We start from the raw sequence: 15,585 nt of genomic DNA on the forward strand, positions 1-15,585 counted from the left end.
TTTACATCTTCATTTTTGCTGTTGCTAGCATTTCCAGAACTATAGCACAGTGCTAAGGCATTTGGAGTATATACACTTATTATTGATGTTGGTTTGTTGTCTAAGGTTGCTTTCAGCATAATATAGTTTAATTCTTTAACCTTTTTTATTTTTTGAATATTTGCTTTTGCTTTGTCAGAAAGCATGATGGCAACTCTTGCTTTTTTAGATTCACTTGATGCAGAGTAAATTTTTTTTCCATTCCTTTAGTTTTATTTTGTGAAGGATTTTTTTGGTTTGTTTTTTAAATATGTTTCTTGTAAGCAACAGATTGTAGGATTTTGCTTTCTTTTGTATTCTGTCACTTTCATGTTATTTGTTTAATCCATTTATATTTAAAATTATATTATCCTCCATCTGTCTCTAATATTTTTTTTTTCAAATAATCATTATTTTCCTCCTCTTCTGCACAGCACTATGTTCCTTCATTTACTTTACCTTTATGTTTTTTCAGGTGGTCTTGTTCCCCTTTCTCCTGATCCCTCTTCATTTGTTAATCCTTTCCCTTTGGGGTTCCTTTTTCTCTTCTGCTTTTAACAAATTGTATAATCCTTCCCTCCTTTTTTCCCCATCTCATTCAAGTAGATTTCCTGTTCTTCACCTCCCTTTCATCTAGACCTATCCATAAGTTTTATAAATTTAATTTTTTGCACCTTTCCAAAAAGAGTTTCTTTCTCTCTTCATTATCCATCTTCTCTTTCTTTAGAAGCCTGCATTCTCTGACTCATGACCTTTAAAATTCTCTACTCTTCTGCTTTTCTCTGTGTTCCTCATTCAATCAAAATTTCAAGTTGTTCCTTCTAGACTCTCCCTTTTAGGCAATTTCTGCCACTGCTTTGTAGAGCTTGCCCACCCCCACCCCCCCGCCCCCACCCCCTTTTTCATTGTGCCTCAATCCTAGAACAGTGCCACTTATTGCAAATGTCAGTGAGGACATTGCCTCATGGTAAAGCTCCTTCCCCACCACTAATCTATACCCTCTTTTATTGAGCTTTTTATACATTGTCATGTGTCTATGCTGTTCCACCAAGTAGATTTTTCAAACACCAGATCCTCCAAATGATGCCCAGCATAAGGTCCCCATCTCCCTTCAGAGACCATCTCTCTTCATCCGTTGGTATATTCATCTATGGAACTTACTACCAAAGGAAGGTCTCCTTTTCCTCCCCTTTTCAGTTCTTCCCCCTTCCTCCTCACTATCCTGTAGGCTCTTCTTTTTCTGATACAACAGGGTCATCTTCCCTTCATTTCTAGGGCTAGATTTGACCTCAGCACATCCATCACACATTCCTCTCCATCCCCCTGCTCCAGCCCCCTTTCCCATACACTGTCATGTTGTAATGTAGTTCTACCAAAAACAAACAAAAAACTCAAAACATTCATTCTTATATAGGGAAGATATTGCCAGATCCTGTCCATAATGCCCCAGGTCTACTTCGCTGTTACCTCCCTAGACTTATGCTTTTCCCCCTCTCTCCTTGTATATGTTTAAAAAGAGGTTTCTTACTGATCTCCCTGCTGTCTCTGTCCTTGGCTGCTGCATTTATTCACTCCCCCTACATTTCTGTTGTTTGGGGCATTTAAGAAACAAATAATCTTTTCAGTCCTGGTTTTCTTTCTAAAAATGTTTTGAATGCCTCTTTATTATTGAACATAGATTTTTTTTTCATTTATGGTTAAGCTTAGATTTGCACAATATGTCAACCTCAGCTGCATCCTGAGTTCCATTGCTTTTCAGAATACATTATTCCATGCACTCCGTTTTCTCTTGGGTGTAGAATAGTCTTGCATTATTTCAATTTGCTTTCCTTTGCATTTGAAGGTATTTTTCTTGATTGCTTGCAAAACTTATTATTTCTGAAATGAATTGTTAAATTTAACCACTATGTGTCTTGGAGTTTGCAGCATTTGTGTGTTCTTCTTATATGTTTTTTGTTTTCTTTTTTTCTGGAGTTGATCTGATAATTCTTTCAATTGTTATTTCCTTTTCTATGTCCAGAAGTTCTGGGCAGTTCTTCTGTGGTGTTAAGGTTTTTTTCATCCTGTCACATTTTTCTGAGAGATCTATCATCTTTGTATCCTGTCTTTAAGTTCAGTATGTTTTGCTTACATAATGAGCATATATTTTCTTAATATTATTGCTTTTTGTTTCTCTTCTTCTAAGTTATCCTTCAGCTGTGTGTGTTTACATTCTCAATCTATTGTTTTATTTTAATGTTTATTTGGTGAGCCTTGATATTGCTGATTCCAATTTTTCTATTCTGTTAATTATTTTTGCTCTACTGGCTATGAATTATGCTCATAATTCTCATTTTTCTTTTGTTTCACTCAGGGACAATTTGTTGTGACTCCATGCTCTGTTCATACTCCATAGGGTTCTCTGTCTCATCAAATGTTGGATCATTTTCCTTTGTTTGGCAGTATTCATTTCTAGATCTAGAGGTCATATTTCCTTCTGTTGTTAAGATTTTCTTTGTTGGTTTATCTGCTTATAATCAAGCATTTTGAGTTTTCTTCCTGAGATCTTTGGTAATTTCAGTCTTTTATTCCCCCCTTGATTTTCTCCTGTTCACTTTCTGCCTTTGGGACTGGATTTCAGAGTTTTTCAGTCTCCTCATAGACTTCTGAAATTCTTAGTTCAGCTGCCTTGGTAATAACTTTTGGGTGGTCAGAACTGGCTCCAGCCAGATACCAGATTCTTCTACTCATGTCTGATGGATTGTCTCTCTCTGCTTCCTTGTTGCCCCTGCCCACCAAACAGCCAATATATCTTGTCCTGGGCTCTCTTGGGGCAGTTCAGAGAGCTGCCCCACCGGTGCTAGGAGGGTTGTCTGTCCCAGCATTGTCAGGATTTTTATGCTAATGCTTCAAGGTTGTCCATTAGGCAGAACAGTAGTATTGGTACTTTGGGGTTGTGGCTTTCAGCAGGCTTTTGCTCCTAAAGGTCAACTGCTTTCCAGGCTGTCTGTCACTGCCTGAGCAAACTTCTTCAGCCTGGAGCTGAGGTCTCCACAGCACTGGAAAGAGAGGAGGGGGACAGGGATGTGGGATTAGGTTTTGTTTGCAAGCCCCTACTGCTTCTTTGGGTCAGCTAATGCAGCCTTCTTGCCAATAGGTAGGAGGTGAAGGGAGGGGTTGCTGAGTGAGCTCAAGGTCAGTGTGCATCAGTTCATAGTTTGTGGTGGTGGGGGGGGTGGGGTTTGTTTTTAACCTTTTGAATTCTAGGTTCCCTAGACCGTAGAGGTAGCTGAAGTAGCTTTATCTGTGGTGCATAATTTCTGTTTTGGAGAATTTTGAGAGGTTGTAGGGATCAGAGAAGATGTTTAGTCTTCTTGGTGCTAATATTACTCAGAAGTCCCATTACTAGTTCTTATAAAAAGATAGTGAAGAAATGCTTAATGTGAAGGATAAGATTATTCCTATTTGGTTTATTGAATATTTAAATATCATAGTTTAATCTCATTGGTTCCCTTTAATTTTTTATATTTTTAACATTAGTTTTCAGATGATGATAAAGAAAAGGAAGATGTGCCTCTTCAGAGTTCTGCCTCTGGTAAATCTAAAAAGAAGAAAAAGAAAAAGAAGAAGCAAAGTGAAGAGACTAACTCTCCAGCACAGGTAACCAGAGTATGGTATTTGCTATTTTGTCTCTGACTCCTTCTAATATGAAGTGATAGCTAAAAGGTGACTAGAATAGAGAGGCAAGTAGCACAGCAGTTCAGAAGCCATAGAGGATTGTCCATCAAATAAGGAAGACTTGGATGACTTTGGGCAGGTCACTAAGAAAAGATAACATTGCACAAGTGTTGGAAAGTGTTGATAATATTTAGGCATTTGCTTTATTTGTTTTATTAAAGTTGTTCCTATTTGTTGACGTCTGATCTGGTAGAGGTCATAAAATCAAGGAGCTGAACCTAAGGGTGGAAAAAGCAAGGGCCTTAAGTTGCCATGTCATGTTCTCAGACCTTACAGAGTAGTCAGCTGCCCTCAGCCATTGGAGATTGCTTTCCAATCCAGCTAGTTTTCTGTTTTAGATGATATGAATTCATAAAGCGAAAATATAACTGGATCATCTCCCGTTGTCCTTTACTCTTTTCGCTTTATGGCTACCACTGACCTTAACAATTATTTCCACTATTAAAAAAAAAGTTAGCTTCCCAAAATATGGTTAGTATGGTACTTTAAAATATGTTGAATATTTTTATTAGTAATAAAAATAACTCTGAACAGCATTATGAAGTTACTATTTCTTTTATGTACAGAGAAACAGAGTGGCATACTATATTGCCCTCTTTGGGTTTTGTTTTCTTGGGGTTTTTGTCCATATCTTCATTTACATATTTGTAACTATGCAATTTATTGCCAGAATATCAGAGCTGACGTCTGTTGTTGTTTGCAAATATATCGCATTTGCTTTTATTAGGTAAATAAATAAATGAATAGACAAGCAATTAAATGTATGCATGCACTGGAGAAACAGCATGGGATAGTGGATAAGAAACTGGCCTTGGAGTCAGAAAGACCTGGGTATTTATGATGTTGGTCCTGACCTTCTCACCTACATCAGTAAATAATGGTTCTGATTTTCTTTCATGCACCTCCTCCCTTCTTCTCACCTATCCTCTACCTCAGGCACTATCTATGAACTGAAGCAATTTAGTATGATTTGATTCCAATGGAAATTTTACGTGACTTCAAAATACTCATAAAATATGATTTTGTCAGTAATAGTAAAGCAAAAGATAGTACTTATAATAGTATAATGGATTAGGGAGTTGGACTGAATGAAATATCAAATGTGAAACTGGATATTTCAGTTTCATTTCGATCTAATTGTTTTGAAAAGCAGTATTTTTAGGTCAGACCTGTAACAACCTTAATTGTCTAGAACAGCTAAAACCCAGTGGAGTAAGGGAAAAATGACTAGCTTATAAAGATTTACTCTTCCCTAAAGCAATCAATTAACCTGTGAACTATAGACCCCAGGCAGCTAGGCGGCACAGTAGGTAGTACACTGGACCTGGGGAAAACCTGAGTTCAAATTCACCATCAAACACTTGCTAAGGTATATGACCCTAGGCAAGTCATTTACCTCTGCCTCAGTTTCCTTATCTGTAAAGGAGGGCACTAATAGTATCTATGTCCCAGGGCAGTTATGAGGACAAAATGTGTAAAACACTTGTCAAACCTTAAAGTGCTATATAGAAATCCAATCATTATTATTACCATTGTTGTTATTATTAGTCTTATTAATTTCATTATTACTGTCAACATTCTGTTTAAGCTATTTGGACATTTTTCCTCTGCAGGATACAGAAGAATTAGAGAAAGAGTTTAGAGAAGATTTTCCAATGGAGACCTCTAAAGTCCATCCAAAACAGAAAAAAGATCCTTCTTTGAAGACCATGAGCACTAGTGATCCACCTGAAGTACTCATCAAAAGTAGCCAGGTAATTTTCTGCACAGCCTTGCAGACTCAACAGTTGAAGTGAGAGATGAGCTATTCTGGCTCAGAGGGAACCTCTGTAAGGATGCAAATGTTTGGTTAGCATGGCCAGTGTTCAAAAATTATATCCAGTTCTATCCACCTGGCAATTCTCTTTTTAGAAATTGTAATAATTATATTTTAAATTGGGGTTTAGAAGACATATATTTTGTGGAAGGTACTGATAATGTAGCTAGTGGTTTTGTGGGAAAGCAGGAGCAAGAGAGGGGCATTTCATTAGAGGAAAAGAATAGTCTAGTTATGCTGAGACAGTGCTACTTGGGCCACATGGCCCTTTACATACATCCAGTGAGTCTTTCTGAGACCTCTGATTTCTATCAGGGCCCAACATGTGTCTAAGGAATGAGTTTTTAAATTGTATTAGGCAAAGTTTTTTTTGTTTTTGTTTTTTTTATGACTGAAAATGTCATTCACCTTGCACAACTGAGGGAGTACCTCAGAGGGACAGTGCTCCTCTAGGAATAAAGATTTCTAAAGACTGATTTAAAACTAATAAAAACAGTAAATTCTTGGTGATTGGGGAGGAGGGGTTGTTTGTTTTCTTTCTGAATTCTGTTTATATGTTTTGAATTAGAAGAAAGTAATCCCAACATTTGTAGGTTTAGCAACATCATTAAATAAGGTTATTTATCATTTGTCAACTGAGATACACCAGTGTTTTTATTAAGCGACTTCGCTGTCAAAGACAGTGCTGTTATTTTTTTTTAAATATAATGGTGTAGCCCATCCTTGACCATTTAATATCACTTCAGTTATTTAAATTCCTTATTTCTTTATAGTGTTTTACATTGTTTTTATACAAGTCTCAAGTAGATTGACTCCCAAATATTTTGTGCATTTTGTAGTTATTTTGCATGGATTTCCCTTTTTATTTTTTCTTCCTTGATTTTGGTATTTATAGAAATGCTACAGATTTAATGGGCTTATTTTCTGTCCTACTTGACTGAGGCTATTAATTGCCTCAATTAGGTGATTTTTTGTTTTCTCTGCAAACTGTGCTGTAAACAAATAGGGATAGTTTTTTTCTCCTCTTTGCCTATGTTTATGCCTTTCCTTTATTTCTTTTAGAATCATGTCACATGATAGCAGGGAAAGGTTACAAATGCTGCTACCCCTCTGTCTTGACCCCTAGGCGACATCTCCATGGACAGCTAACCAAACCAAGTTCCTTCTTGCTTACCAGGCCCCCACATATGAAGGGAGGATTGTAGAGCTCATAGTCTATATGCTCTACGTACTCAGCGCAAGGCCAGACTGTATATGCAGTCCAGAGTCAGGATTTTCTCCAATTGAGTTTTGCTTGTTGTTGTAAACTTGCTGAAGAACTAGAGCCACAACAGTGTTTACTTTGTATGTGGTTTTTTTCAGTCAGTAAAACTACAAGAACTGCTGGTGCTCCTTGAGAGAGTTACTCCATGTTTATCACTGCTTCTTAGGAGTGGTTAGCAATAAAGCAAAGGATAACAATACTTGGCAGTGTTGCCTGTCACTGGCCAGACAGATATCTCCTCCTCCCTCTGACAGGTATCTCTTCCCCCTCCACCCAGGAGACATGCTTAGAGGTAAATAACTGAAAAGGGGAATGGAAGGAGCCAAAGACAGAATGTGCTCCTAGCAGTACTTACTGTGGTTGAGAAAAACTAGGAAACAAGGCTGTTCATTGATTGGGAATTGAGTAGTATTCCACTTTAAGAAATGTCAAAAGGGAAGAATTTAGAGAAGTCGGAAGACTTCTATGAGCACATGCAGATTGAAGTGAACAGAACCAGGAGATATTTTACATAGTAACATAAACAAAAACTCCACTAAAACCAAGTTGAACTCTTAACTACACTGGAGAACAAGACATTGAAACACATCTTTCTCCCTTCACTGGAGAGGTGGGAGATGTAAATACAGTGTGCCATGCTGAGGGGTCTTTCTGACCCAGATACAATCAGCTGGTTTTGATTAACTGCTTTTCTTTGTTATAATTGGGGGGCAAGAGTGGGGCATGCTATAAATCTGGAAATAACTGTGATACCAAATTAGGTGTATTAATGGAGCTGCAGTTTAATTGCCAGCTTGTACCCACACAACAGTATGCCAATGGGAGGGGGGGGACAAAGAACTCCAATATAAATTAACCAAAATTTAAAAATTATGAAAATAAAGGAAAATTTCTGTTCTTTGTTAAGCTCATCATACCTGTATGTTATAAAGACCTTCCTTAAATTTAAATTTCAGTCAGTCGGATCTTTGAATAAGAACTAATTTTTGTTTTGTCACTTAAAGGACAAGAATAAGTTTGCTTTGTGCTTCTATTGATAAACTAATTATTGTATCTTTCTTAAGATCAGTCACCAGTATGCATTAATAAGAAAGTCATCTGAATAAAATTGAGTGTTTAATATTATATTACACAAGAAATCTCTTTTAAAACTTTGTGTTTCAAAATAGCCTGTTAAGACTCTTCCACTTGCTGTTTCTACCGAGCCATCTGTAATTTTATCACAAAATGAATCTGACAAGATACCTTCCCAAGTGCCCCAGACGCTACAAGAGACAGCTGTTTCCAAGCCTAATCTTAAGCAGAATAGTGTGCCTCCTTCCCAGAGTGAGTAAACCCTCATAAAAGGTGGGGAGGGGGGAACTGGGGCAGGCAGTTGGAGGGGTCACGGGTTCAAATTATATAGCTCCTTTGTACTTCCAGGATTTCAGTAACATTTTCAAGTGTTTATTGTTTTGGGAACTAGGTAGGAAGGGTTAGATTGTCTATCAAATTCAAAACACATCAACACTAACTTTCCTTGTTCTTAATTTTAGTAGACAAGAGTCGGCCGGGCTTATGGGATTCTTACTGGGAAACCCTGATGCTGTTTGGCTCAGTAAATTGCATCTCATTTTAATGTCCCTCCTAGCTCTAAAATTGTTCTTAGCTTCTTAAAGATCCTCCAAAGAACCCAATATTAAAAGATTTTTCTTGAGTAAATGCCCAGTAGTCTCAAAAGATTGATAATTTGGGGCAGTTCTTGGTTATGACAGAGGTCAGAGTAAGGCTATTAAAGTAACCTTCATAAAGATGAACACTTCACTTACTCTTGATTTTTCATATGGACAGTATGTTACATGCAGAAGTACAGGTTTTCTTAGTCCAGCAAATAATGAATTCCTCGAAATGATATTGTAATCAATATTATAATTTGCATTGCTTATTTCTGTTGGGCTCCAACCAGTTACTATACTTTTTCTTTTAAAAGGACAATTAGAAAAAGTCTTTCTAATAGCAAAAACATGTAGTAGGGAAAATGGAACCTTTTCTGAAAACATAGCACCTAAAAAATTGAACGTAGATTTAGTAAGATTTTCACAAAAGAGAATTCTTAAAAGAGGATTTCAGTGCATTTTATATTGTTGTAACCCTTATGAAGCCTGGAGAGGTCCTTTATCTAAGTTTTTTCCTTTATGTTTTGCCACTCTTTTAGCCAAGTCTGAAGCTAGCTGGGAATCTCCCAAACAAGTAAAAAAGAAGAAAAAAGCTAGACGAGAAACGTGAATGTTTTATCCTGAATTGGACATGTGTTATGCAGACACTGTCTTGAAGATGATGCTGTTTATGCAATAATTTGTGAACATGTACAGAATTTTATATAAATTTCAACTGATTTTTAAAGACAAAACTGCTGTGAATGCAACCATCATTAAAATGGAAATCAAAGGAAAGTTAATTTGCAAAATTAACAGCTCAGCAGAACATGCTACATTGCTGGAAGACGCTTAGGAGTCTCTTTTTCAATTTTATGAACTATCTTAATTTAAGAATATAGATCTCCTGGTTTTACAACAGTGCCCTGTTTACAACAGATTGTGTTCTGTCTCATCTGCAGCTGAGGACTAGAGGAATGTTTAGAGAAAGGGTTGGCTATAAAATAGTGGGTATTTCTTGCATCTTTGATTCACAGATTGTCTACCATTTGAATTTGCTTCACATGTAAATCAAAGTGCTTTGATTAATTGCATAATCTTCCACATTTTACATATTTTTTGGTAGCAGTGTGTATTAAAGGAGTCACAAGTGCAAATACAAAATCATTTGTTGTCATTTGTTTAGCTGAGCCTTTATGGTTTAGTTGACAGAAAAAAATGCTGTCAGTTAAAAGATCAGAAATGCAATTGACACTTGAGTATGGTTCATGAAGTTATTTTTGATAGTCTTAAATTACTTGAATTCTTCAAAGTGCAGTATATTTTTAATTATATTACAAAAACTCAACTATGTGTATATGGTCTTGTTTCTGTTGTTTCTTTTAAAAAGTTCATGCTCATGTTTAATTGCTCATTTTTAATGATGTGAACTGTTAGTCAAACTCTAAGTCACCTTTTCCCTTTCCCAAGCAATTATTTTTACCAGCTTCAGCTCTGTTCTCTTTGTTGCTAAAATGTCTTTTGACTTTAAAATTGAAATCATTCACACACTAGTCATACAAGACATCAAAGTTTTGATGGAGAATGGAAGACTAAAATCAGACAGCTTTAATTGACATTGTCAAGAACTCCAGTTATCAGGAATACATTTTTTTACTGCCTTAACCTGTAGTGTGTAGAATATGCATCTAAATTTCTTGAGGGGGAATTAGTGTTTTTATAAGAATTTTCATGTAAGTATTGCGGTTGTAGTTAAATAAGGAACATTTCGCACTTGAAACTGTATTGATTAAAATGATGTGTGAAATGTTCCATTTTCAGGCACTGTGTAATTATATTGTAATGAACTGGCAAGTATCTTTGTATCTATAAATAGTGCATGCTCAGCCATGTACACTGTAAATAGCCTTTACCAAATGTGTTTGACAAGGACCATAATTAACATCGTTTAGTGAATTGTGATTGAGAAAAAAAAAGCCATGAATTATTTGATGCGATTGGCTTAGTTGTTTTTATGTGCTCAGAGACATTGTTTGTAACAGCTGTAACCAATGGTACTGATCCAACCATCCAATATTGTCTTATTTTACTTGACTGCAGTTTGGTAGTATTGACTTACAAATGCTTAAAAGGGTAGAGAAACAAAATGACTTTAGTTTTGCTGAAGATTGGGCCTTTATCAATGAACCGCTTTCCTAATAGTGATTGCTAACTTTTATACAGGTGTTAACATCTGTTTCAGGAACATGGCAGTATGTTTACATGTTCAGAGTTTTGTTTAATTCAGTGACATTTCTAAGTTGATTTGTTTAAATAAATTGAGCAAATGTTAGCTTTGTTTTGTTTTATTTTGCTTTATGGGAGTAAATAATTCCTAATGTGATGCTGGATTTTTTAAAAATTATTTTCTTTGGTTAACTTAAAATTTAATATTTCCTCAAATACTCAAGGACCCTGGTTTATCTGCCAGAACTTCTTATAATTCTTCCCCAGGGAGAAGGGTAAAGAAAAAGAGCCTGCCTAATTAAGAAATGTGCCAAAAGGTCTTCATTTAAAAGAGTATTGAGTGTCAGTTATTGAAATATAAACTTATCATTTCTGGTAATATGTTTCATTCTTTTAGGCACTCATATCTAATGGATTTTATTTCATAGTTAATTAGTTCTGTGTTTGTATGTAGATACTGCAGAGCAATATTTAAGTCCACACTGTTTATTTTCTTAATTAAAAAATATGTTAATACAGCTTGAAATGTTTGATAAAATCTAAATTTTTTACCCAGTACTTCTATTTGGTTTCATTATAGTTTGATGGTTTTGAAGTTTATGTGTAAATTCAGTGTATACATAGAACTACTTTTCAAAGAGACTTAAAAGAATGCTATGTTGTGTAAGATGTTTTGCTTGTTATCAATAAAACATCCTCCTTTTTCCCTTTCCTTTTTTAAAAAAAAAAATTTCTCAAAGAAGACATTCTCCCCACCTAGAAAAATTCTCCTTGACATTATGATTGTTAGAACATGATCTGAGAGACATTTGTTGCATCTTCTGCCAGAGTTTGGTTTGCTTTTATTGATGAGGGTAGAAGTTATACATATATGTTTTCTCTCCTGGTCATTTTTTCTTTCAGGATCATTTCGGTATTAAAATTAAAAGTTTGCTTAAGTACAACATCTTGGTCAAACTCTAAATTCTTGAATAGGGAATGACTTGAAACTGATTGACATTCAGGAATATTCATCTGGCAATAATATACTCAATCAAATCACACTTGAATTATCTACACAAGCTTACTTGCCAGTCAAGGAAGAAAATGGCTATGAGACCATAAATGTAAACAGAACCAGAATTCACAAACTTGTGATCAGACTTCAGGTCTAATGTATATAATGTATCATGTATATATTTGAGTCATTCTGTGAATTGCTGGCACTTCTGTATAAGGCCCCACCCCTTAAAAGATAGGATATGGGATTTTCCTAAAATGTGCTTATATGAGACAGGTTACCCTCTCTTGGGAAACCTCACCTTATCACCACAACAGCATACCTAAATGATGCCAAGTACCTTAGAGCATACATATAAGTTGACCTTTTAAGGTTAAGAAAATCTTCAAAATAGGAATTAACTTACAGAGTGGGTACACTGGCAGCTGACAGGTGCCAGAAATCCCCCATCTCCTGCTCACACCAGCTACTGCTGACCAGCAGAGATCTCCTCAGCCCCCATATTCCTGCCTGTTGGCTGCTGTTCAGAGTAGCAGGTGATGGGCAGCAGAAATGCCCCAGCTCCCAGTGGTAATAGACAGGCGCTGGGGAATTTCTGCCACCTGTCAGCTCTGCTTTCAGCGGCAGAAACTAGGAGAGCTAAGGGAAGCCTTGATGTCTTGTCAGCTTTTGTTGAGAGCAGCAATGGGGTGTGGACTTCATCCTTTATGGTAAGTATAGATTGGAGCCTCAAATTTAAATTAGCCTATGCACCAGATTAATTTGTGCCCCCACAGAGAGTATTAACCTTAAGTAAGTGCTTTTACTGTTGATTTTTAATCAATACTCTAGGAAGTCAGAATAGTAAGTTATGCATAGTATCTTTTCCTTCTGTCTCTTTCCTCCTTCCTAAAATATCAACAAAAAGGACTTTCTGAAGAACATTTAATTTTAAGTGAATTTACATATTGAGTACTTTAAAAAAGAAGTAAACACTTATTTTTATCTAAATTTTAAGATTTATTTTTTTTTTTTGGCCTCAACATAAACTGAAGGAAAAGGGAATATAATTTCTCCTGATGGACCCGAATTTTAGTTCAGAATACAATAAAATATGTAGTTCCCTTTTAGAAGGTTAGAGGGCAATTATTTTAACATGTTAATTGGCCCTTTTAATTGTCCTTAATACTAAGTTTTTAAAAATAGTATCTACTCCTACAGACTTTCCTCTCTACCTGTTCCTATTATATCTTTTGATTTATGTTGCTGTGGTTTGAACTTTCCCACTGTTCAGAGCAAGGTAATTGGCTCTCAAAACATTGAATGTTGGCTTCATAAAACACTGTTCTTCCAAACTGACTTAGGTGCCAGGGATGTGCAATATTCAACTATGGATTAGTCTTAACCTTTTTTTTTTTAAACTTACTTAGATTGAACATAGCATATTTGGTAAATTTATCAGAGATGACACAAATATTTTCAGTAAATTAATGTTAATCATTTCTTGTATTTTTACCCAGTCAGAAGTTTCAAGGACTTAAAAATCTTATTTTCAAAGACTAGATAAAAAGAAGATAAAAAAAGCATGTCTTGGGAGCACTTGAAAGTCTGAAGCACCAAAACTTCACCCAGTACAACATAGCGTCCTGCATCATCAGAGAAAAAGGAAAGGGGGCTTCTCTTCTTCCAAGATTGATTACCGTGAAAAAGAGGAACTTTCTTTAGGCTTTTTAAATTTTCTTTTCCCTTTTTCAGTTATGCATTTATTACTGTCAAATAACAACGGTAGAAGAAAAATACAGATTTTAGAGCCATCTGGAAAACTACGCAAATCCCTAGCGCATAACTTCAATTAAGTGAATCAGAACTCTTATTCCAACTTTCAAAGTAATTTACAAATAACAGGCTGTCTAGTTTCGAATTTATTTTAGATTTTTAAAAAAGAAGTGGTTCGGTGAAATTTAGCCCAATTTGCACAGCCTGTATCTGCAGTCATAGATAGTACCTTATCTTCATAATGATAACTAGGAAGGACTGTTATATTTTAAACAGAGAGTTGGAAGTTTTCTGCTTAAGTTAACCACAAAATTCATTTCATCAGATTTCCCCTAGCATTCTGATTGTTTTTTTTTTTTTTGTCCTTGTTTCTTTTAATATTTGGGTAGATTTTCATCTGGAGTAATGTGTGTCTTTGTCCTTTCTGTCATTCTTAGCTTCAGGTGAACTGCTGTCTCCTAATGTCTTCCCTCGCCTTCTACTTGTGAAGTTGATTGGGGGGGGGGGGGGCAGGCGAGGCAATTGGGGTTAAGTGACTTGCCCAGGGTCACACAGCTAGTAAGTATCAAGTGTCTGGTCTGAGACCAAATTTGGACTCAGGTCCTCCTGACTCCAGGGCCAATCGTCTATCTACCTAGCTACTCTGAAGTTGATTTTTTTTAAACCCAAGTGTAAGACTTTTATGTTACTAGAAAATTAACTCAATTTTCTACTCTATTGAAATCTTTTAAATTCTGGCTGCCATGCAGTAAGTTAGCTATTCCTCTCACCTTTATGTTACCAGCAACATTGAAAAGTATGTCTTACTGGCTTTTATACAAATTGTTGTTTTAAATGTTAAACTGCATGAGACAAAGTACAAATCTCCTGGGCTACTATGGACCTTCAACGTTGAAATCAAACTGCTAATGATGCTTTTTTCAGTTTGGCCTTTGAAGATTTACAAATTTACCTATCAGCTGTCCCACATCTTTCCATCTTGTCCGCAAGAATAACATGATAGAGTGTCAAATTATCTGATAAACTATGTAAACCCTGCATCATTCTACTAATCTTCCAGTTGAATAAACCTATCAAAGGAAATTAGTCTGAATGTCTTTTCATAATCATTGCTTCCCTTTGTAGATATTTGTTAACCATCCCTTTAATAATACGCTGTGGAAATTTTGCCAGGGATTGAAGTCAAGTGTATTGGCCTATATTTTGCAAACTCATTCACTTTTCTTTTTTTAAGAAAATTGGAACACTTGCTTTTCTGTAGTCTTCCATTATCACTTAAAGATCACCAACCAGTGGCTAACCTGCCAGCCTTTTACAAAACTATTTTCAACTTATTTGGTCCTAATGACTTAAACTCAAGGGCAGCTGTTTAATTACTATAGCTATGTTGAGTATCAACTCATTGGACATTTTTATTTCATCCTCTCAAGTGTGAAGACCATTATCTTTGATAGAGAAAAGATAGGCATTAGAGACTGGATTTCTGGTTTCATTGATTTGGGAAATTCTACCAATGCGGATCAGCATCTTCTCTGACATGTGTAGTCTATGATTTGCCCAGGGTCTAACAGCCAGAAGGTGTTAAAGGCCAGGGTTGAACCCAAGTGTTCCTGGCTCTGAGGCCAGCACTTTCCACTTTACTACTGCTCTCCCTCTCTTTAACAGAGAAAACGGAAGCAAACTAAGTTCTCCATTGTGTTATCAGTTAATATCCCATCCACCTTGTGACCTACCTTCTATGGAAAGAAGACTGGCATGCACTTTGAATCTAGAAAATATTCACCTGACCATTGTAAAAACATCTCACGTTCTATTCAGATCCTCACAACATTTTTAGCTCTCCTGTATGTGCTAAAGGTGAAACTCTCAATCTTGCTAGTAGCTCCCCTAAAAATCTGAAAAAAAAAACCGTTATTTACTACATCTCTTCCTTGAACTTTGGAAGCCACATTTATCTATCTACCTTTCTCTTTTCTTACCCCTTACTTACTGTGTCTGGCCACCTTGTCTTACCTGGTCTTACCAACTTCATTCAAGTCCTTTTTTCCCTTCTTGGGTCCTCTTGCCCATCAGGTTCTCGAAGTTAACAGAGCTCTTAAGGAGTATTAACTCCCTTCCAAATCAGTCTCTGGCCTTTTATTAAAATCTTCCAAAT

At 36.0% G+C, this 15,585-nt stretch overlaps 1 protein-coding gene across 3 annotated transcripts in view; it reads left to right on the top strand.

Annotated features, from left to right (window-relative positions):
- Positions 1–10,781, top strand: part of MTDH (metadherin) — a 64,945-nt gene extending 54,164 nt beyond the window's left edge. For all 3 annotated transcript variants that reach the window (XM_027849937.1, XM_027849936.1, XM_027849935.1), the window contains 4 exons: positions 3,538–3,657; positions 5,349–5,489; positions 7,985–8,141; positions 9,010–10,781. In XM_027849937.1, the coding sequence (XP_027705738.1) occupies positions 3,538–3,657; positions 5,349–5,489; positions 7,985–8,141; positions 9,010–9,080 (489 nt within the window). In that variant the 3' untranslated portion in view covers positions 9,081–10,781. The remainder of the gene's footprint in view (positions 1–3,537; positions 3,658–5,348; positions 5,490–7,984; positions 8,142–9,009) is intronic.
- The last annotated feature ends 4,804 nt before the right edge of the window (positions 10,782–15,585 follow it).

Source organism: Vombatus ursinus, unplaced genomic scaffold (genome assembly GCF_900497805.2).
Source record: "Vombatus ursinus unplaced genomic scaffold, bare-nosed wombat genome assembly UNPS02008961.1, whole genome shotgun sequence".
In the NCBI taxonomy this organism is placed as follows: Eukaryota; Metazoa; Chordata; class Mammalia; order Diprotodontia; family Vombatidae; genus Vombatus; species Vombatus ursinus.